Raw genomic sequence first — 23,753 nt, 5'->3', positions numbered from 1 at the left:
CTTATAGGGGAGAAAAGTTTCCTGGATAGGTTGGGACCAAACTGTACAGAACTGAAAGTGCCAAGAATTTGGATTTTTTTTCTATAGTCAGTGACAGCTTCTCCAGAAGAAAATCAGACTTTGCTTAGTAGCTTATGGAATAGCCTGAAATTGGCACTTTCTCATGTAGGGTCAGAGTAGCATAAGCTCCTGGAAACTGCCCGCTCAACAAGCAGTGGGGACCAGGCCTACCTAACCAGGAAATTTAGAGTGATATGGAAAGTGTGACTTTGGATTGATTGACCTATTTGGGGGTGGGTGGTAACTTTAAGCACATGATAATAATGTCACCAGGGAGAGAAGAATCCAGAGAGTGTACCTGTGTGAAACCCGTCAGGGGAGAGGGAGGCAGGCCTTTCACCTTGGTATATTGCTCTAAGCATGTGTATAACCAAATTGAGTGACACTTTCTACCTTTCTTTCAGTCTGTCTGTCTGCCTTTATTTTTGTCTTTATTTTACCATTTTTACTTTTTTAAACATTTTTATTGATTTTTTAATATACGGTGGGGTTTTACTGTGTTGCCTGGGCTGGTCTCAAACTCCTGGGCTCAAGCAGTCCTTCCACTTCAGCCTCCCAAAGCGCTAGGATTACAGGTGTGAGCCACCACGCCTGGACTTGTCTTTATTTTATTGAACCCCTACTGTGAATCAAGTGGTTAAGAGCTAACTACAAGGAGATGAAATGGAAAGACCACTGAGGTGGGAAGGGAAACACCTGGGCTATTATCGGGCTCCGTGGCTAACTTATTGAGTCCTCTTGGTCACCTCACTGGGTCTCTTCAGATGTGAAAGAGGATTTAGCATTAGATGGGACTAAGACTTCCTCCAACTCTGTGATTCTAGAACAGGCTGATGTCACAAAGGGAGAAGAACGCACCGTAGCAACCAGGGGCAAGGCTATTCAAGGAGAGTAGGAGGAGGCTAGGCCAGGAAGGGCAGGCACTGGTGGCCTACCCAGGACTTGGCCCAAACCTCTGGGTCAGGTCACCCTCCTCGGAGTGAGCGGACCCCGCTGGAATTGGAGCCCAGTAAGGTCTATAAGTTTGGTGTTTTGATCCTGGCCACCCATCCCTTCCATCCCAGGGGTTGTTCACCAGGCTGAGTGGAGCCTTATACTAGGGAGAGAGGAAGCTGAAGAACTGAGTTCCACGTAAGTAACTTTGCAGCGGATCTCGGATTGTCTAAGGAAACCACTGAAGAAAATGTATACCCCGCCCCTCCCCTTTCTCCTGGCACTCCTGAGCCACCTGCAGTTGCGAGAGCAGCTGGGAGGGATAAGAGGGAAGAGGACGCCCGGTGAAGGGGCTCCAGCCTGGCAGTTTCTGCGTGTTAGCATTTCTAGAATAGAGTGGGTGGGAACTGACCCAAGTAAAGTCCCAGAGACTCGAACACTGACGCACAGGAAAGCCTCAAGTGGGAGGAGAAATGCAAATCCCCTACTGATGATGGCGTCAGCGGCTTTCTCCTAGGGACTGTGAGGGGCGCTTCTGACTTTGGACTTGAGCACTGCCTGGGACCTGTGCTGAGAGAGCGCTAGGTAAGTGGCCAGACCACACCTTCTGGCTGCCTCTTGTAAGGAGGACATGCTTATTATGCAGGATACACTGAAGCTTTGCTTTCCCTTGGCGTTTTGACAATTGCTTCATTTTAACCTGCCTGAAGAGGGTTATTACAGAAGGAAGCGCCCGACTCCACGACCCATAGATGCGCCCTGGCACGGGTTCTCCGCGGAAACCGCTCCGCAGTCCCGCGCCACGGTGCCCGGGCGAATCTCCCAGCGGGGGCCAGGGGAGCTGCGGTGGCTGCGGAGGTGTGTCCTCGCGGAGGCTGAAAGTGAGCCCCTCTTCACTTTCTTAGCCAGCTTCTCTAGAGCTGTGATGTCTGACTTTAGATTAGCGTACCTGGATTTCAGAAAAAAGCTTGCAGCTACGGCAGCCGGTGACTGTGGCTTTGATGGGCGCGAGTGACATTTTAGGGCAGGTCATCTTTTGCAAGCTACAGGCCACAGAGCCAAAGCGGCACCACCAGCTCACAGACAGTGGGACAAAATGCCCCTTTAGTGGGATCTTCTAGGGACTGCATGCAAAAAGAACAGACAGGCACTCAGTTTTCAGAAGCAACGTCACAGTTTTCACGAGAAAGAAGTAGCCCCTAGAGAGTGAAAGCAAAGAAACCTGCCGAAGGATGTTTAAAGGAGTTCCCAGAGGCTGCAATAGAAAATGTCCTAGGACTATGTATTCCTTCTTCTTCCTTTTTTCAGCTTTGAATTCAGCTCTCCGAAAGACTCAGATCTTAGTAGTGATTTTTTTCGGTGTTTATTGTTATTTTTTTTAATTTTCCTTTTATTTTCATTTGACACACAATTGTAAATATTTATGGAATATAGAGTGATATTTCAATAAATATGAACAATGTGTTATGATCAAAGGATATTCAGCATATCCATCACCTCAAACATTTATCATTACTTTGTGTTGTGTACATTCAAAATCCTCTTAGCTTTTTGAAAATATACACTAAATTATTGTTAACCATATTCATCCTAGTGTTACAGCACTAGAACTTATTCCTCCCATCTACTGGTAAGTTTTAGTTAGAAAATAGATTTTCATGCAAATCATAGTGGGGGTTTAACAATAGCATGATGAAAAATTGTAATGCTATTTTCAACTCATGTTCTGTGTTGTCATTAACTAAAATAAACGTATAGATAGGACAATGTTGATAGTAGCATGAGAACAAATGTTCCAATTTTGTGTGGAATATGTATACATCCAATATCTGGAAAGACAAATGGTTCAGGCTCAGAAAACCTCAGGTTGCCCCTTAGAAGCCTCACACATTAGGCAGGCGTCATTTCGCCTATTTGATCTTCAAGTTTTTCCTTTTTAAAGTTAACATACTACTTATATCCACCTACCCTATTCATAGCAATGTCAGGAGTGCCACTCATTCTTCATTTAACAAGCATTGACTGAACATTTACAACATGCCTAGAATTGTAAAGTGTAAAGGTTTTCATAAATATAAAATGATATGCAAATAAAACATTACTTCTTTTCCCACTTGCTTTCTCTTTAGCAAAACATTGGCAACATGTTTTTCTATAAATTTTAAGTCATTTACCAGGAGCTCAGGGAAAAGGTGCTCAAAATGATTCTACTTGAAACCTGAAGAATATGTATATGAAATATATGAAATTACCCTGGTGTTCTATCTGCAAAAGGAAACCTTAGCCTATCTATGAGATATGTTGAAATGTTATGGTGATTAATCATGTAAAAGGGGATTTGGTGTTTTTACTTGACTTAGAATTGCTGAGAAAACAACCAAAAATTTGACTTTGGAAAACATAAAATGCTGTAATTTCAAGGAGGCAGCGTCATACTAATTTTCCTGAGTTAGGAAATATGTCTACAGCTTCTAAATTGGCCAGAGTGGGGTTACAAGGGGGAAATGCATACTTTTGTTTTATGACAGGCTGCCAAATAGGTATCAAGTGTGGTTTCTTACTCCTTAAGTAACTTGCGGGTTTAACCACTATCAGATGTTTCTCAGAGACAAAAAGACTACATCCTTTAAGAGCTTTGCCCACCTATAGTGGATCCTCACAGAGAGAAACAAAACACATTCACTGGTTCAGAAATATTTTTAATTTAAAAAACTGGAGCCTACCAAAATGCATACATAAAATTCTTCATGAAGCTAAGACAAAACTGGACTAGAAGTCAGGAACATAAAGCTGACTCTAGAAGCCAGACAAATCTGAAATAAAGAAAAAAGAAATTTGGCAATTTCATATAAAAGAAGCTTCTTGGGGGGTTGTTCCTCACATATGAAGTCTTAGAGGGTTTTAGGAGGTATAGTAAATGTCAAATACGTTTGCCTTCAAGTTGCTCCAAGTCTAAGTGTTGAGGGGACAAGAGATAGAGAAAGAGCTTGTTGATAATAGAAATTCACATAGACAGCTGTGGGCAGGATGTGGGGTATTTGGCGGAGTGGGAGTGAAAACTTTTTGGAGCAGGTGGAAAAGGAGTTCATTTTAGAGCAAGGAAGGCTGTAGTTTAGGGGCACAGAAAGAAGGCTGCTCCCTTCATTAGGGTTGAATTATGAAAAAAAACCTTAGTGAAATTTTTGTATCCTTGGATATATTGGAATTCAGTCATAACACTGACTAATTCTAAGGAAAGAAGAAAATATGTACTGGGGCTATGAACAATATTTTAAAACTCTAATCCTACCCCTTCTTTTATAGCATGTCTCAGTGGAATCAAGTCCAACAGTTAGAAATCAAGTTTTTGGAGCAGGTGGATCAATTCTATGATGACAACTTTCCCATGGAAATTCGGCATCTGTTGGCCCAGTGGATTGAAAATCAAGACTGGTAGGATCAAACATATTTTCCCTAGAAGTTGATGCACAAATGTCTGATGCTCTATCCATGTGAATTTATTTTATGGTCCACTTTTGACTCAGTAGATGCATTCTTTTCAGGTAAAGAACTTTCTCAAGGATTTGAAAAGCCTTCCCAAAGAAGGGGAATAATTGTCCTTTCTGGTTCCATTCATTGTAAATGAAAACTTAGTGGTTCTAGTGCTTCTTTTCTCTGTAAACAAAAACCCAAATAATTTTTCATGTATTAAAAAAAGAAGCAAATCGATTGTCAGTTCTCTATCACAGACTCAATGTAAATCAGTATTTTTTTCTCAGTAAGATTTATACTCTTCAAAGCTCTATTCACCTTTTACCATTTAATTTTTTTTGCCATCTTTTTCATTGTGGTAAAATACACATAACATAAAATTTACCATTGTTTTTGGTGTACTGTTCAGTGGCATTACATATATTCACATTATTATGCAACCATCACCACCGTCCATCTGCAGAACTTTTTCATCTTTCCAAGCTGAAACTCTGTACTCTTTAAACAGTAACTCCCTAGTCCTCCACCCCCAACCCCTGGCAATCACCATTCTATTTTCTGTCTCTGTGAATTTGACTACTCTAGGTACTTTAGATAATTGGAATCACACAATATTTGTCCTTTTGTAACTGACTTATTTTGCTTAGTGTAATGTTTTAAAAATTCATTCATGTTTAGCAGGTATCATATCAGAATTTTCTTCCTTTTTGAAGCTCAATAATATTCCATTGTTTGTATATATCACATTTTGTTTTATAAATGTATCTGTCAACGGACATTTGGGTTGTTAAACATTTTGGCTATTGCTAATAACTCTGCTAGGAACATTGATATGCAAATATCTGTTTGAGTCCCTGCTTTTAATTCTTTTGGGTATATACCGAGATGTGGAATTGCTGGATCATATGGCAATTTTATGTTTAATATTTTGGGTAACTGTCATATAGTTTTCCACAGTGATTGACCATTTTACCTTCCCACCAGCATTGCACAATTTCTCTATATCCTCACCAACACTCATTTTCTGTTTTTTCTTTCCCTTTTTATAATAGCCACCCTAATGGGTATGAAGTGGTATCTTACTCTGATTTTGACTTGAAATTCCCTAATGATTAGTGATGTTGAACATCTCTTCATGTTTACAATTTAATTTTTTAAAACTTTTAAATGCTTATCACCGTGTAATAGGTTTATTGTTTTAAAGTTAGTATGGTAAAAAAGTAGACATTTTACAAAGTTGTTTTCTGTTGTGTAATAATCCTTTTTTTTTTAAGGGAGGCAGCTTCTAACAATGAAACCATGGCAACGATTCTTCTTCAAAACTTGTTAATACAACTGGATGAACAGTTAGGTCGTGTTTCCAAAGAGAAAAACCTACTCTTGATACACAATCTAAAAAGAATTAGGAAGGTCCTTCAGGTGAGAATACATTCTACTTTTCCAAAATATTTTGATATATGAGTCTTAAATTTAGTTAAAAATTAAATATGTACCCTTATATTATTTTCAAATGAAATTTAGGGGAAAAATTGAGTTATCTTACCACTTACAAATTTTGTGCTCAATTTTATTACCCAATATTTTTCATGAAATGTTGAAAATAAAATACACTAAAAGTATAGTGTATAAAATACATTACAAGTGTGTTGCATGTGGGACTTGCATGTGTCTTGTTTACTAGCTATGATCCAGTTCAACAACACTGACCAGACCACAGTTTCATGGCTCTCCAGCAGCCCTCCCTTGCCTTTGTCTCTTAGGTAACAAGTTAGAGTTAGTATTGTTCTCATTCCTAAATGAGAGCATCATGAGTGAATGTATTCTTCCAGATTTGGTTCAGATCTCACCCTCCTTTAAAAGTGTTCTTTGGTACTCTCTGGTTCACCCAGGCAGAGCCCATCTCTGTGTGTTTCCTCAGCACCAGAACACATCGATACTGTGGCATTTAGTATATTCGATATTATCGCTATTTCTATGTGTTTGACTTCTCTCCCTATCATGAGTTACTTGAGGCAAGGATTTTAGTGTTCAACTTGGAATTTCCAGCACCCAGCATAAGTCTGGACTTGTGGTAGATGTGCAATGTTTACTGATTAAGGGGTGAGTAAATGAAGTAAGTGAATCAGGGATCTAAAGAATTAAAAGCAGGCTAATATGGGGCTAAACCCAGGAGTTCTAATGTAATAAACCCTGACCATGGACTGCTATAATATTTACTGAGTGCCTATACAACATATTAGATAACAGAAAAAGTGCTTTGTGCCATTCTTCATGGAGACATTTTTAGAATCCAAAACCTACAATTAACACATTTTTAGAACATTTTGGCTAGACTACAACAGAAATGTTCTTGACATGACATTTGTGAGAAAGACAAATATATTGTTTTTCCTATTGTTGTTTGGATTGCGCTGAGCTATCTTTGCCCTTGTAATCTCCTGTAAATCTGCAAGACACTTGACTAAAAACAGGACAATAGCATATTGCCGACAAAACGGGATTTTTGGCAGCATACAGCAATCTGTCTTTTATGGAGATAAATCATTTAACGGTGGCTTCATTAGCTTAGTGCTCTAATCTATAAACCTAAAATGGGAATTGGCATGCCATGGCCCACAAGTCAAAAGGCCACTGCCCATTTTCATATGGCCCATGACTAAGAATGGTTTTTATATTTTTAAGTGATTGGAAAAGAATAAAAATAAAATAGATCATAAAATTTAAAATAATATTTCTGACACATGAAAATTATATGAAATTCAAATTTCTGTGTTTTATTGAAACACAGCCACACTCATTGGTTTACGTATTGTTTATAATTGCTTTCACACTACAATGGCAGAAGTTGTGATAGAGACAGCATGACCTACACAGCCTAAAATAAAAATATGTGTGCGTATTATATATGTGTGTGTATATATATGTCTCATATTTACATATGCTATATATGTATATCACATTTATCTGGCCTTTTATAGGAAAGTTTGCTAACTCTTAGCCTACTAGTAAAGAGTCTATAGGTCACTTTGCTAGATAAGCACAGATGGGGAAAATATTGATAGATGATACATGGTCTCTGGAACCAAGATCTGGGTTAAAAATCTGACTCTCAAATGTGGCTTTGAGCAAATCACTTAATCTTCTGACCTGTATCTTTTAATGTAAACAAAGAATTATTATCTACCTTTTGGAATTGTGAGGAAGGCTGGAGCTGTTCTTCTGGCAAAATGTAGGCATTCAATAAATGATTCTTATTGTTGGTAGGGAAAATAGCAGGATTTTCTCAGTGTAAATCAGGGGTAAGAAAACAGCCCATCTTTTGTGTTGGGTGGGAGGATAAGATTGTGAGGGAAGCTTCTCCTCTGGCCAGTTGTATCAGACGAATCTTGTTAAACCATCACTTCTATTTCACTACCTCACTGCTCAAAAACCTGCAGTTACCCCCAGTCACGCTTCAGCTCGAGCACAAACTCATCTGCATGTGTCATTGGCCCTCTAGCATCTTTCCTCTTTAGACCTTTCCCAACAGTCTTCCTTGAGCTCCTCCACATCCCTACCTCAGAAAAATAGATCTACTACTTGTTCCTGAACACGTCACATACACTCTTGAATGACTCAGCCTTGTCCATGACGGTCCCATGGCCAGGAATGCTCTTCCATCCCTCTTCCACCAGTCTAGTTCCCATCCATCCCTAAAGGATCTATGTAGGTTCCAGTGCAACAAGAAAACCTTCACCACATGCTTTAGTCTGTATTCTCATCCTCCAGCCCTCCAGCAACAACTACAAGGTAAGCAGCATCTCCTTGTGTCCCTTTCATCTGTGTTGCATGTGTGTCAAACCAGGTCACAAGGTCCTTGAGGGTAAAAGGCTGATCTCGTTTTCTGACCCCCCTCCCTCACCCTCAGTACTCAATATGGTTCTAGTGCACACTAGGAATTCAAAAAACAATTTGGTGAATTAAGATATTTGAGTTGAAAAAAACACTTGCTCTTTCTTGTGCTTCCATGTATATCAATTTATAAATTGTGCTTATTGGGCATTTGTATTAACAACACAAGCTAATAGTAAAAATCATTGTCAGCTATGGTTTTACACCTAAACAAACCTGCATTTTATGCTTCTTTTTGACCTACTATACTCTCACTAAGTTGTGTGTGTTTTTTATGGGGAGGGGTGGTATGATGAGTCTTTTTAAAAAAATAAGATCCTCTCTTCCCTACAAAAAAGAAAAAAAATCCCTATCAAAAGGCTGTTGACGCTGTGCTTATCTGGTTTAAATATTTTCATCCTCTGGGATTTTAAATACAAACCATCTTGACAATTACAGCAAAAAGGAGTAAACAATATGATACCTGGGGAACTAAGGGATGTATAAGGTAGATTTATTTTGCTTCTTTATAGAACAGCTGAGATCTCTAGTTTCAGTATTTTATTATTATATTACACCTACTTCCAACAACAGTTTGGAATGGCTTGTTATAAAGGACGAAACAAAACCACTTTCCCAATGGCAAATTCAAGAAGCTCCAAGGTGGAAGCAATAAACAGCATCGTTCAGCAGCCCTTGGCCTATTTAAGGGGAGGCAGACTCACACCCAGGAGCAAGGGTTACTTGAATCCCAGCCCTGCCACTTGCAATGTGGCCCTGAGTAAGATATTCACACACTCTGGCCTCAGTTTCCTCAGCAGTGTAAGGGACAATCACACTGGTACTTTCCCCACAGAAATGTTAGGAGTATGGAGATAATTGATTCTAAAACATGCAGAAAGAACCATAGTCTTTTGCTAAAGGTTTGCTAAAAATAAATATCTGCCCCAGATAATTCAAGAATGCTTTGCTTTAAAAAAATTAATGGACCTTAAAAAAGTTAGTGCAGTTTATTTTTAAGAGTAGTTTTAGGTTTACAGAATAATTGAGCAGAAAGTGAAGTTCTCATATACTTCCTTCCCAGCTCCACATCCCAGTTTCACCTATTATTTATGTCTTGCATTGGTAGTATACATTTGTGACAGTTGACGAACTAATATTGACACATTATTATTAACTTACATTTCAAGACTACATTAAGATTCACTCCTCGTGTTGTATAATTTTATGGGTTTTGACAATGCATAATGTCATATATCTACCATTACAATATCATACTAGAGAGTTTCATGGCCCCTGAAAATCTCCTGTCCTCCACAATATTCTTTCCTCCCTCCCTTCCCACGGAACCCCTGAACACTACCCATCTTTTTACTCTCTGGATTTTTCTCCCGTGTGATAATTCTTTTTTTATTGATATACAATACTTTACATATTTATGGGGTACATGAAATATTTTATTCCATGCATAGAATGTGTAATGATTAAGTCAGGGTATTTGGATTATCCATCATCTTTAGAATTTATCATTTCTATGTTGGAAACATTTCAAGCCCATTCTTCTAGCTACTCTGAAATATATATTACATTGTTGTTAACTATATTAACCCTGCTATAGAATGTTAGAACTTAATCCTTCTATTTAACTGTATGTTTGTACCCATTAACCAGGCTCTTTTCATGTCCCTCCATCCACCCACCCTTCCCAGCCTCTGGTATCTGTATTCTACTCTTTACCTCCATGAAATCCACTTCTTTAGCTCCCACATATGAGTGAGAACATGCGATATTTGTCTTTCTGTGCCTGGCTTATTTTATTTAACATAATGACATCTTGTACGATCCGTGTTGCTGCAAATGACATGATTTTATTCTTTTTATGGCCAAATAGTATTCTATTATATGTGTGTATGCATGTGTGTGTGTGTATATATATTTTATATATATATATATAATATTTTCTTTATCCATTCTTCCATCAGTGGACACTTAGGTTGATTCCAAATCTTTGTTATTGTGAATAGTCCTGCAATAAACATGCAAGTGCAGGCATCTCTTTTATATTCTAATTTTTTTTCCTTTGGTTAAATACCTAGTAGTGGGATTGCTGGAGCCTATAGTAGTTCTATTTTTAGTTTTTTGAGACATTTCCATACTGGTTGTATTAATTTACATTCCTATCAACAGTGTACAGACTTCCTTTTCCTCTGCATTGTCACCAGCATGTTATTTTTTGTCTTTTTAAAAACAGCCATTCTAGGCTGGGTGTGGTAGCTCACACCTGTAATTCCAGTACTGAGGTCAGGAGTTCGAGACCAGCCTGGCCATCATGGCAAAACCCTGTCTCTACTAACAATACAAAAATTAGCCAGATGTGATGATGCATGCCTGTAATCCCAGCTACTCAGGAGATTGAGGCAGGAGAATCGCTTGAACCCGGGAGATGGAGGCTGCAGTGAGCCAAGATAGTGCCACTGCACTCCAGCCTGGACAAAACAGCAAGACTCTGTCTCAAAAATATATATATATATCATATATATATGTGTGTATATATAAAAAACTATATCATATGCATATATGATATACATATGTATATACATATATGATGTACCTATGTATATGCATATATGATATGTATATGTGTATATATATATGATATACATATGTATATGTGTATATATGATATACATATGTATGTGTATATATGATATACATATGTATGTGTATATATATGATATACATATGTATATGTGTATATATGATATATATATACATGTATGTATAAAATAACCATTTTAATGGGGGTAAGATGATATCTTATTGTGGTTTCAATTTGCATTTTCCTGATCAGTGAAGTTGAGCATTTTTTCTTATATCTGTTGACTATTTGTATGTCTTTTAAATTTTTAAATTCTTATTTTTATTTCAGTAGTTTTTGGGGTACAGGTGGTTTTTGTTTACATGGATAAGTTCTTTAGTGGTGATTTCTGAAATTTTAGTGCACCTGTCACCCGAGCAGTGTACACTGCACTCAATATGTAGTCTTTTATCCCTCACCTCCCCTCCCAACCTTCCCCCACAAGTCCCCAAAGTCCGTTATATCACTCTTATGCCTTTGCATCCTCATAGCTTAGCTCCCACTTGTGAGAACATACGATATTTGGTTTTCCATTTATGAGTTACTTCACTTAGAATAATGCCCTCCAGTTTTATCCAGGTTGCTGCAAAAGACATTATTTCATTCCTTTTTATGGCTGAGTAGTATTCCATGGTGTATATATACCACATTTTCTTTATCTACTCATTGGTTGTTAGACACTTAGGTTGGTTCCTTATCTTTGCAATTGTGAATTGTACTGCTATAAACATGGTTGTACATGTGTATTTTTTATATAATGATTTCTTTTCCTTTGGGTAGATACCTAATAGTGGGATTGCTGGATTAAATAGCAGTTCTGTTTTTCTTTGAGGAATCTCCATACTGTTTTCCATAGCGGTTGTACTAGTTTACATTCCCATCAGCAGTCTAACAGTGTTCCCTTTTCACTACATCCATGCCAGAATCTATTGGCTTTTGACTTTTTAATTATGGCCATTCTTGCAGGAGTAAGGTGGTATCTCACTGTGGTTTTTAATTTGTATTTTACTGACAATTACTGATGTTGAGCATGTTTACATGTTTGTTGACTGTATATCTTCTTTTGAGAATTGTGTATTCAAGTCCTTTGCCCGCTTTTTAATGGAATTATTATTATTATTATTATTTTGCTGATTTTTTTGAATCCTTGCAGATTATGGATATTAGTCCTTTGTCAGATACATAGCTTGCAAATATTTTCTCCCACTCTGTGGGTTGTCTGTTTACTTGGCTGATTATTTCTTTTGCTGTGCATAAGCTTTTTAGTTAATTAGGTCCCATCTATTTATTTTTGTTTTTGTTGCATTTGCTTGTGGGGTCTTAGCCATGAATTCTTTGCCTAAGCCAATGTCTAGAAGTGTTTTTCCAATGTTATGTTCTAGAATTTTTATGGCTTCAGGTCTTAGATTTAAGTCTTTGATCCATGTTGAGTTGATTTTTGTATAGGCTGAGAAATCAGCTTCATTCTTCTATATGTGGCTTGCCAGTTTTCCCAGCCCATTTATTGAATAGGGTGTCTTTTCCCTGATTTATATTTTTGCATGCTTTGTCGAAGATCAGTTGGCTATAAATATTTGCCTTTGTTTCTGGGTTCTCTATTCTGTTCCATTTGTCTACATGCCTGTTTTTATGCCAGTACCATGCTGTTTTGGTAACTACAGCCTTCTAATATAATTTGAAGTTGGGTAATACGATGTCTCCAGATTTGTTCTTTTTGCTTAGTATTGCTTTGGCTATGCAGGTTGTTTTTTGGTTTCATATGAATTTTAGGATTGTTTTTTCTAAATTTATGAAGAATGATGATGGTATTTTGATGGAAATTGCATTGAATCTGTAGACTGATTTGGGCAGAGCGGCCATTTTCACAACATTGATTCTTCTCATTCATGAGCATGAAATGTGTTTCCATTTGTTCATGTTATATATGCTTTCTTTCAGCAGTATTTTGCAGTTTTCTTTGTAGAGATCTTTCACCTCCTTGGATAGGTATATTCCCAAGTATTTCTTTCTTTCTTTTTTTTTTTTTTTGCAGCTATTGTAAAAGGGATTGAGTTATTGATTTGATTCTCAGCTTGGTCATTGTTGGAGTATATCAGAGCTACTGATTTGCGTACGTTGATTTTGTATCCTGAGAGTTTACTGAATTCCTTTATCAGAGTTAAGAGCTTCCTGGATGAGTCTTTAGGGTTTTCTAGGTATACGATTATATCATCAGCAAACAGTGACAATTTGACTTCCTCTTTTCCAATTTGGATGCCTTGTATTTCTTTCTCTTGTCGATTGCTCTGGCCAGGACTTCCAGTACTATGTTGATTAGAAGTGGGGAAAGTAGGCACTCTTGCCTTGTTCCAGCTCTCAGGGGGAATGCTTTCAACTCTTCCCCATTCAGTATAATGTTGGCTGTAGGTTTGTCATATATGGCTTTTATTATTTTAAGTTCGTTTTATGCCTATTTTGTTGAGGGTTTTTTATCATAAAGGGATGCTGGATTTTATCAAAGACTTTTTCTGCACCTATTGAGATGATCATATGGTTTTGTTTCTAATTCTGTTTATGTAATGTATCATATTTATTGACTTTGTGTATGTTAAACTATCCCTGTATTCCTAATATAAAACCTATTTGATCATGATGTATTATCTTTTTGATATGCTGTTGGATTTCGTTAGCTAGCATTTTGTTGAGGATTTTTGCATCTATGTTCATCAGAGCTATTGGTCCGGTAGTTTTCTTGTTATGCCCTTTCCTGGTTTTGGTATTAGGGTGATACTGGCTTCATGGAATGATTTAGAGAGAATTCCCTCTTTCACTATCTTTTGCAATAGTTTCGGTGGGATTGGTACCAATTCTTCTTTGAATGTCTGATAGAATTCAGCTGTGAATCCATCTGGTCCTGGACTTTTTTGGTTGGCAGTTTTTTTTAAACTACTGATTCAATCTTGCTGCTTGCTATTGGTCTGTTCAGGGTTTCTGTTTCTTCCTGATTTAATTTAGGAGGGTTTTATATTTCCAGGAATTTATCTATCTCCTCTAGATTTCCTAGTTTGTGTACATAAAAGTGTTCATAATAGCCTTAGCTAATCTTTTGTATTTCTGCAGTATTGGCTGTAGTTTCATTTCTCAATGAGAAATGAGATCTTATTTGGATCTTCTCTCTTCTTTTTTTTGGTTAATCTCACTAATGGTCTATCAATATTATCTTTTCAAATAACATGCTTTTTGTTTCATTTATCTTTTGTATTTTTTTGTTTCGATTTTATTTAGTTCTCTGATCTTTGTTATTTCTTGTGTTATGCTGGGTTTGGGTTTAGTTTTTTTTTGAGAAATGTCTATTCATATTTTTGCCCACTTTTTAATGGGATTATTTGGTTTTTACTGTTGAATTGTTTGAGTTCCTTTTATAGTCTGGATATTAGCCTTTTGTCAGATGAATAGTTTGCAAATATTTTCTCCCATTCAACAGATTGTCTCTTCACTCTGCTGATTGTTTCCTTTGCTGTGCAGAAGCTTTTTAGTTTAATGTAGTTCTATTTATCTATTTTTGTTTTTGTTTTCTGTGCATTTGAGGTCATAAGCATAAAATCTTTGCCTAGACCAATGTCCTGAAACATATTCCTCATGTTATCTTGCAGCAGTTTATAATTTTAGGTGTTACATTTAAATCTTTAATCCATCTTGAGTTGATTTTTATATATGGTGAGAGATAGGATCCAGTTCTATTCTTTGGCTTATGGATATCCCACCACGATTTATTGAAGAGGATGTTTTTGCCCCAGTGTAGGTTCCTGGCACCTTTGTCAAAAATTAGTTGGCTGTAAATACGTGGATTTATTTCTGGGTTCTCTATTCTGTTCCATTGGTCTATGTGTCTGTTTTTACACCAGTAACATGCTGTTTTGGTTACTATAGTCTTGTAATATACTTTGAAGTCAGGTAGTATGATGCCACCAGCTTTGTTCTTTTTGCTCAGATTGCTTTGGCTCTTCAGGCTCTTTTTGGTACCATACAAATTTTTCTTTTTCTATTTTACTATTTTGTTTTTTCTATTTCTGTGAAAAACGACATTGGTATTTTAATAGGGATTCCTTTGACTCTGTAGATTGCTTTGGGCAGTATGATCATTTTAATGATATTAATTCTGCCAATCCATGAGCATAGAGATGTCTTTCCATTTGTTTGTGTCCTCTTCAATTTTTTTCTTTTTTTGAGATGGAGTCTTGTTTGTTGCCCAGGCTGGAGTGCCTTGGCACAATCTCAGCTCACTGCAACCTCTGCCTCCTGAGTTAAAGCATTTCTCCTGCTTCAGCCTCCCGAGAAGAGTAGCTGGGACTACAGGCATGTGCCACCATGCCTGGCTAATGTTTGTATTTTTACCAGAGACAGGGTTTCACCACGTTGGCCAGGTTGGTCTCAAACTCCTGACCTCAGGTGATCCGCCCACCTTGGCCTCCCAAAGTCCTGGGATTACAGACGTGAGCCACCGCACCTGGCCCTCTTCAATTTTTTTAATCAGTGTTTTGTAGTTTTCCTTGTAGAGATCTTTCACTTTCTTCGTTAAATTTATTCCCAGGTATTTTATTTTTTATAGGTATTATAAATGAGATTATCTTCTTGATTTCTTTCTCAGCTAATTCATTTTCATTGTATGGAAATGCTACTGTTTTTTGTATGTTAATTTTAGGATATAAAATCATATCATTTCATCAGCAAAGAAGGACAAATTTTTTTTTTTCAATACAGAGTCTCACTCTGTCACCCAGACTGGAGTTCAGTGGTGTGATCTTGGCCCACTGCAACCTGCACCTCCCAGGTTCAAGCAATTCTGCGTCAGCCTCCTGAGTAGCTGGGATACAGGCACATGCCACCACACCCAGCTAATTTTTGTATTTTTAGCAGAGATGGGGTTTCACTGTGTTGACCAGGCTGGTCTCAAACTCCTGACCTCAAATTATCTGCCTGTCTTGGCCTCCCAAGGTGCTAGGATTACAAGCATAAGCCACAGCTCCTGGCCAAGAAGGACAATTTGACATCCTCTTTTCCAGTTTGGGTGCCTTTTATGTTCTTCTCTGGCTTAATAGCTCTGGCTATGACTTCCAGCAATATGTTGAATAGGAGTAGTTGAAAAATGTTCATCATTGTCTTGTTTCAGCTCTCAGAGCTCTCAGAGAAAAGACTTTCAGCTTTTTCTTATTCAGTATGATGTTAGCTGTAGGTTTGTCATGTATGGCCTTTTTATGTTGAAGTATATGCCTCATTTGTTGAGAGTTTTGGTCATGAAGGACATTGAATTTCACCAAATGCTTTTTCTATATCTATTGAGATGGTCATATGATTTTTGTTCTTCATTCTGCTGATGTGATTTATCATGTTTACTGATTTGCATATGTTGAACCATCCTTGCATCCCTGGGATAAATCCCACTTGATCACATTGTTTTTTGTTTGTTTGTTTGTTTGTTTGTTTGTTTTGAGATGCTGTTGGATTTGATTTGCTAGTATTTTGTTGACAAATTTTGCATCAGTATTCATCAGGGATATTGGCCTGTAGTTGTCTCTTTGTGTTGTGTCCTTGTCTGGTTTTGGTACCAGGGTAGTGCTGGCATAGAATGAGCTAGGCTGAATTTCTTCCTCTTCAATTTTTTGGCATAATTTGAGGAGAATTGCTGTTAGTTCTTCTATGAAAGTTTGATAGAATTCGGCAGTAAAGGCCAGGTGTGTTGGCACATGCCTGTAATCCCAGCACTTTGGGAGGCTGAGGCAGGTGATCACCTGAGGTCAAGAGTTTGAGACCAGTGCGGCCAACATGGTGAAACCCCATCTCTACTAAGAATACAAAAAATTAGCTGGGCATAGTGGTCATCACCTGTAGTCCCAGCTACTCATGAGGAGGAGAATCACTTGAGCCTGAGAGGCGGAGGTTGCAGTGAGCTGAGATCACGCCACTGCACTCTAGCCTGGGCGACAGAGTGAGACTCCGTCTCAAACAAACAAACAAAAACAATAACAACAACAACAACAAAGAATTCGACAGTAAAGTCATCCAGTCCTGGACTTTGTCAGGAGACTTACTAATTCAATCTCCTTACTCATTATTAGTCTGTTCAGGTTTTTTTGTTTTTTTTCCTGATTCAATCTTGCTAGGTTGCATGAGTCCAGGAATTTATCCATTTCCTCTAAGTTTTCCAGCTTGTTAGTGTATTGTTCATAATTGTCTCTGATGATCTTTTATATTTTCGTGATATCAGTTGTAATGTCTCCTTTTTCATTTCTGATTTTATTTATTTGGGTCATCTTTTTTATGGTTAGTCTAGCAAGTTGTTTATTGATTTTGTTTATCTTTTCAAAACAACTAGTTTTTCATTTTGTTGATCCTTTGTATCTTTTTTTAGTCACTATTTCATTTTATTCTGCTCTGATCTTTATTAATTCTTTCCTTCCACTAATTTGGGTTTTTTTTTCTTGCTTTTCTAGTTACTTGAGGTGCATGATTAGATTGTTTATTTGAATTTTTATCTTTTTATGTAGGTGTTTTTTCTATGAACCTCCCTTTTAGCACTGCTTTTTCATAGATTTGGATATGTTGTTTCAATTTTCATTTGTTTCAAGGAATTTTTTTATTTCCTCAATTTCTTCCTTGATGCAATGATTATCCAGTAGCAGCATGTTGTTTAATTTTCATGCATTTGTACAATTTCCAAAGTGCCTTTTGTTGTTGATTTCTGGTTTTATTCTATTGTGGTCTAAGAAGATATCTGATATAATTTTGATTTTTAGAACAATTTTTGAGACTTGCCTTTTGTCCTATGATCTTGATTGGGTAGTACACTTTGGCTTTGATTCTGAGTGTGTACAGTAGTGTAATCTCTGTGTAATTTCTTTGGCTATAAACAACATCAGTGGTGTCTATGATTTCCTTGATGGCTTAGGGTGCATTTGTTAGTGGAGGCTGTGTTGAAGTTTTTCTGGGGACTGGGACACCAGGTGGGCCAGTATTTAGGCCCCAGTGGTGGCAGCAGTGGGCTGACCATGTCTGTCCTTGGGACCCAGTGTGGAGTATGCTGGCACCAGTGTTAGCAAGTCCAGGCGCTCCAATTGTTAAGCCTCTAGGTGGCTTTTGTGAGTGCTGGATATAGCAACAGTAGGCCAGGCAGGTGTGTGGGTTCTTAGACCCCAGGGCAGGCAGTATGGCATGGGCAATGGTAGTAGCAGTGATGGGACAACCCTTTGCTCCCATGCAGTCCATGCTGATGTTGGAAGTAGTTGTGATGGGCTGGGAGGGCCAGTCCCCTGGCCTATAGGTAGCACATGTTGGGGGGTGCCAGCTGTGGTTGTAGCAGCAGGTTGGGTGGGCCCAACCTTAGACTTTGGAAGGATTGCTCAGGTGTGAATGGTGGTAGACTGGGTTATGTGATCCCCACTTTACAGTTTGCCTTTTCTAGAGTGTCATGCAATTGGAATCATATAGGCCGTGGCCTTCTTAGACTGGCTTCTTTCACTTGGCAATATGTTTTTAAGTTTCCTTTGTGTCTTTGCATGGCTTGATAGCTCATTTCTTTTTGCTGCTGAATAATATTCTTTTGTACAGATGTACCCCAGTTTGTTTATTCATTTTTGGCTATTATGAATAAAGCTGCTATTAGCATTCATATGCGATTTTGTGTAGGAGTAAGTTTTCAACTCATTTGGATAAATATCTAGAAGCATGATTTCTGAATCATTATTATTGGACTTTCTGTTGCAAACCCCTTTTCCTTATTCACCTTCCTTTTTGTCTTTCTCCCTCAGATAGAATGACTTAAGAAAAATAAAAATAGTGCATATTCGTAATTTTTTAAAATTAAAGCAACACAAAAAGTGCAAAGAAGAAAGTATGAAAATATAAAAAAATCTATGGCCTGGAAATAAACATATTAATATTTTATAGGTGTCATTCCAGACATCCCCTTATACATGTATATATGCAGATGGAAGGTGGAATTGCTACTGCTGCTCCTATCCCCTGCCCCCACCCACCCACACACACACCAGGAACTCTCCATGTCTCTTACCTTACGTTATTTTCCTCCATAGCTTTTATAAACCTCTGACCTCCTCTATATTTACTTGCCTTTTTCTTGCCATTAGAATACCATCTTCATAAAGGGAGGGATTTTGTTTGGTTTACTGCTATATCCCCAGTGCCTGGACAGTGTGCCTAGACACATACTAGGTGCTCAATAAGTGATTTATGAATAAATGAATACCTACATAGGAATATCAGATCAAAAAATGAAACCATATTATTAATATATATTTTAAAATAAAATTTTATTTTTATTTGAATTCAATTAAATATTATTTTAAAATATTAAATGTTTCCTTACCATAAGAAATATTTTTTCCCAAAAGAAATTCCACTCAAGTTAATTTTTAAAACTATGAAAACCGCCAGGCGCAGTGGCCCACGCCTGTAATCCCAGCACTTTGGGAGGCGGAGGTGGGCGGATCACGAGGTCAGGATATCGAGACCATCCTGGCTAACACGGTGAAACCCCGTCTCTAATAAAAATACAAAAAATTAGCTGGGCGTAGTGGCAGGCGCCTGTAGTCCCAGCTACTCGGGAGGCTGAGGCAGGAGAATGGCGTGAACCCGGGAGGCGGAGCTTGCAGTGAGCCGAGATCGCGCCACCGCACTCCAGCCTGGGCGACAGAGCGAGACTCCATCTCCAAAAAAAAAAAAAAAAGAAAGAAAGAAAACCATTAACAGATGATGAGATACAGAAACCACATATTTCACTTTTAGGCAGTTGTCTGTTCACTCCATGCTATTAAATATGAGGAGAAATTAACGTTCTTAAATTTGCTTCCACTTCTCATTCCCATCCCCACCTGCCAATTTTCATCATTTATATTTTGTTAGTTACATTATCCTTGTTGTATCATGGCAATTCCACACATTTCTTTAATTTTGTGTATAGGTAGATTCAGTGCTCATCACCACTTCTTTCACCATTACTTCTCCATTCCTGAGGTTTCAAATTTTGACTCATTCTGAATTGCCTAGATTTCCTCAAGTAGTTTTTCAAGAAGCTCTCAATGATGCTGTAATCTTTGAGAACGTTCATGCTTAAGAATATCTGGTACTGTAAAGGACACCCTGACTTGCTATAAAGTTCTTGGTTTACTTTTTCTTTCTCTCAACTATTTGTAGACATTGCTCTATCAATACGGGAGAAGTATTAGGCCAACCTGCAGTTTTTGTTTACAGTTAGGAGTGATGTTGAAGCTATTTTACAACCAAGACAGTATGAGCAATAACTAATCAGAAAAGATTAGGATCGAACAACTTACTAGCCCTACTGATGCATACCCACTGAATATAAGCTCTGCTTATTGTGAAAAGTCAAAGAGAACAGAAGGATTTAATGTGAAGAATGAAAGTCCCTCATTTCTTAAGAAACGTTTCTCTTCAGTTATGTTCCAGTTGTAATTTAGTGTGGAATGAATGGCGTGTTTCATGCTGTCTTCTTTTCAGGAATAGTTGTAAATCTAGATAACACACACCTCCACAAGTGTAGAGAATAAACAGACCTCTAATTTGCTCTAGTCCCCAGGGTTGGCTACAGCACAGCTGCCCTTGGATCGACATGGAGAAACCTGCATTCAAAGGTCCAAATCTTGTCCCTAGGACTTAGCTTCTTCACCTGGGACATTCAGATGATACTAATTGAGGAAACCAAGATACAGGAATTTAGTACCCATCTATTCCTTCTAATACAAAACATCGGAGAATTCTGGCTTTTGCAAACTGCTGTTGACATTTTATACCCAGATGTTACCACTACCTTTGAAGCCTCTTGGGCCTCCTCCCTGACACCACTCTGCTCTCTTTCCACCTGGAGCAACCACTGACCCAAAATTTGCATTTGTCATTTTTTTTCTTTTTGTTGCCATTTTACCACATAAATTTGTATCCCTAAACAATAAAGTGTCTAGGTTTGAAAGCTGCTAAATCCACGAGTGAAATCACACTATATTTATACTTCAGCAACTTGCTTTCTTCACTCAACATGGTTCCTGACATTCATCCATATCGATGTGTGTGTGGCAGTAGTTTATTCATTTTCATTGCTGCATAGTATACCATTGTGTGAATTATCACAATTTATTCTTTCTACTGTTGATAGGCATTTGCGTTATTTCCTGTATTTCTTCGCTATTGCAAACAATGTTACTGTGAACATTCTTATGGTGTGTCCTTTGGCGCACATGTGTAAGAAATTCTCTAGAATATATGCCTAGGAGTGAATTGCTGAATCATGCACTACGTACATCTTTAATTATATTGCATAGTGCCAAATTGTTTTTTAAAAATGGTTATACCAATTTACACTTTCCTTATAGGGCTGGAGTTCTGGCTCAATATTCTCATCTACACTTGTTATGGTCATGGATCATACAATCTGGTGGTATATCCGCCTTATTTCCTCATTTTACTTTTTATTATTTTTCTAATTTTTTCTAACTTTACTCAGATGCTTAATTTTCATCCCTTTTTTAATACATGCATTTAATTTTTGATATTTTTGAGAGGTGATTTTGTATGCTTTCATATGTAGTGCTCTCATTGTTCATGTCTAAGTAATCCATAATTCCAGTTTTGAATTCTATTTCTGACTAGATAAATTTAAAAACCATTCCACTATAAACACACAGAAATGCAATATAAGTTATAACAGGCTTTTAAATGCACAGATAAGCTCACCACAAATTAAAAGAAATCACAGAAAAAAAAATTAAGAAAAACCTGTAAAACAAAATTTAAGTAGGAGCTCACGTGATGGCTTCCATGCATTCTTAGATTTTAGAAATATGGCTCCCCAGCATGATAAATTTAAAAAGCAAATGAACTGCAGGACACTAGAAAGAAAATATTCTAAAAGTAACAGAGGACAACAAATATATTATCTATTTTAAAAAGGGAGATAGGCCAGGCGCGGTGGCTCACGCCTGTAATCTCAGCACTTTGGGAGGCCGAGGCGGGCGGATCATGAGCTCAGGAGATCGAGACCATCCTGGCTTACATGGTGAAACTCTGTCTCTACTAAAAATATAAAAAATTAGCTGGGCGTGGTGGCAGGCGCCTGTAGTCCAAGCTACTTGGGAGGCTGAGGCAGGAGAATGGCGTGAACCCAGGAACCGGAGCTTGCGGTGAGCGGAGATCGTGCCACTGCATTCCAGCCTGGGTGACAGGGCAAGACTCTGTCTCAAAAAAAAAAAAGGAGGGGGAGATGGACTGAAATCCAAAACAGTAACAAGTGAGAAGAGGGTAGAATAATTTCTTCACAGAACTTCAATACACTATCTATCAATATTCTATTCCCAGCTAATTCTATTAGCTAATTCTATTCCCAGTTATTATACAAGATTGAAAGTTCACCACAAAGATACCTTCATGGAAGGAATTCCTAAATGAAATTAATTAGCACAGAAACTAAGCATACTTGGCAAAATTTCAAAAAGACCACTAAAACAAGTGGAAATAGACTACATAAGAAATTAAAAGCACAAAATGTCAAAAAAAATCCAAATAATATATATTAGATTGACAAAACTCCTCAGTTATAAGACAAATTATGTTTTTTTGGTAAGAGTGCACCCAGAGCATGAAGTAATAAAAGGGTGATGAGGTCAAAGAGATGAGCTGGAGCTGCCTCATAAAGAAATTTGTAGACCTGGATAAGAAATCTGAGACTTACTGTGTGGTGGGAAGCCACTGGGGAGTTTGAGCAAGGGAGTGACATGAACTGATTTTTGTTTTAAAAAGCTCATTCTGGTGGTTAAATGAACTGTTTTGAGTCAAGAAAGAAGTAAGGAGATGTGTTAGAAAATTCCATTGACTTTTTTTTGGAAAGTGACACGTTAAAGTCTTTTTCTATTACCATGGATTTATCACCTCTCCTAATCTTCTTGGAGTTTTTGCTTTATGTATTTTGATACAATGTTGTAAGCAGCACAAGTAGAAGTTAACATCTTACTGGTGAATTGAAACTTTTTAAAAGAGACCTTTTCTTTTCTTTTCTTTTTTCAGAGATGGGGTCTTGCTGTGTTGCCCAGGCTGGACTTAAACTCCTGGGCTCAAGTGATCCTCCCACCTCAGCCTCCCAAGTAGCCGGGACTTCAGGCATGCACCACCATGCCTGTGCATTGACATTTTTAAAAGTCCATCTAAAGCGTTCTCCTTTGACCCATTTACTATTTTTTATTTTAAAATTTCATTGCATGCTTTTATTTTTATTATCATTTACTAACTGGTAAATGAATTCATGTCTTCATTTTTATACTTTCTGTGTTATTTTTTACTGGGTATGCCTTTTGTAAATATCATGCAGCAAATTTTATTTAGTCAACAAATATTTAAAGAGCACTCTCTATGTTATCAATCACATTTTAAGCATTAAGAAGACAAATGGAGGAAGTTATGAAGCTCGCAGTCGAAAAAGTTCACATTTAATTGCTTCTCAGCCTTTCAGTTAGGAGCTACTGTAAAAAGTTCATGCTTCCTATGTTTTGCTTTTTAAATTATGGGAACTTCTATGGCTATTCCTCAAAACGTAGTGTTAGGAAAGTAGAGGGAAACAGGCATTAGCCATCTTGTCTGATATTAGAAAAATAAAAAAACTCTATCAATTAGAAAGCTGTGCTCAGGGTTTTGGTGTTAACTCTGTGGTTAGTAATCTCACTGCCTATACAGTATTTTTCACAAGCCAGGGTAATGACTATTAGTGAGAGTTTTAAACTCG

General features: G+C 37.6%; 1 protein-coding gene across 7 annotated transcripts in view; it reads left to right on the top strand.

Annotated features, from left to right (window-relative positions):
* Window positions 1-924: 924 nt before the first annotated feature.
* Window positions 925-23,753, top strand: part of STAT4 (signal transducer and activator of transcription 4) — a 122,856-nt gene continuing 100,027 nt past the window's right edge. For 2 of the 7 annotated variants that reach the window (XM_063712928.1, XM_063712926.1), the window contains exons 1-4: window positions 947-1,191; window positions 1,511-1,578; window positions 4,297-4,425; window positions 5,739-5,883. In XM_063712928.1, the coding sequence (XP_063568998.1) occupies window positions 4,298-4,425; window positions 5,739-5,883 (273 nt within the window). In that variant the 5' untranslated portion in view covers window positions 947-1,191; window positions 1,511-1,578; window position 4,297. Of the gene's footprint in view, window positions 1,192-1,510; window positions 1,579-4,296; window positions 4,426-5,738; window positions 5,884-23,753 lie in introns of all 7 variants that reach the window. The other 5 variants (XM_063712930.1, XM_063712931.1, XM_063712932.1 and 2 more) reach the window with 5 other exon arrangements.

Source organism: Pongo abelii, chromosome 11 (assembly GCF_028885655.2).
Source record: "Pongo abelii isolate AG06213 chromosome 11, NHGRI_mPonAbe1-v2.0_pri, whole genome shotgun sequence".
Taxonomy (NCBI): domain Eukaryota; kingdom Metazoa; phylum Chordata; class Mammalia; order Primates; family Hominidae; genus Pongo; species Pongo abelii.
The sequence above is the reverse complement of the archived record's forward strand: the minus strand, read 5'-3'. Positions and strand labels throughout refer to the sequence as shown.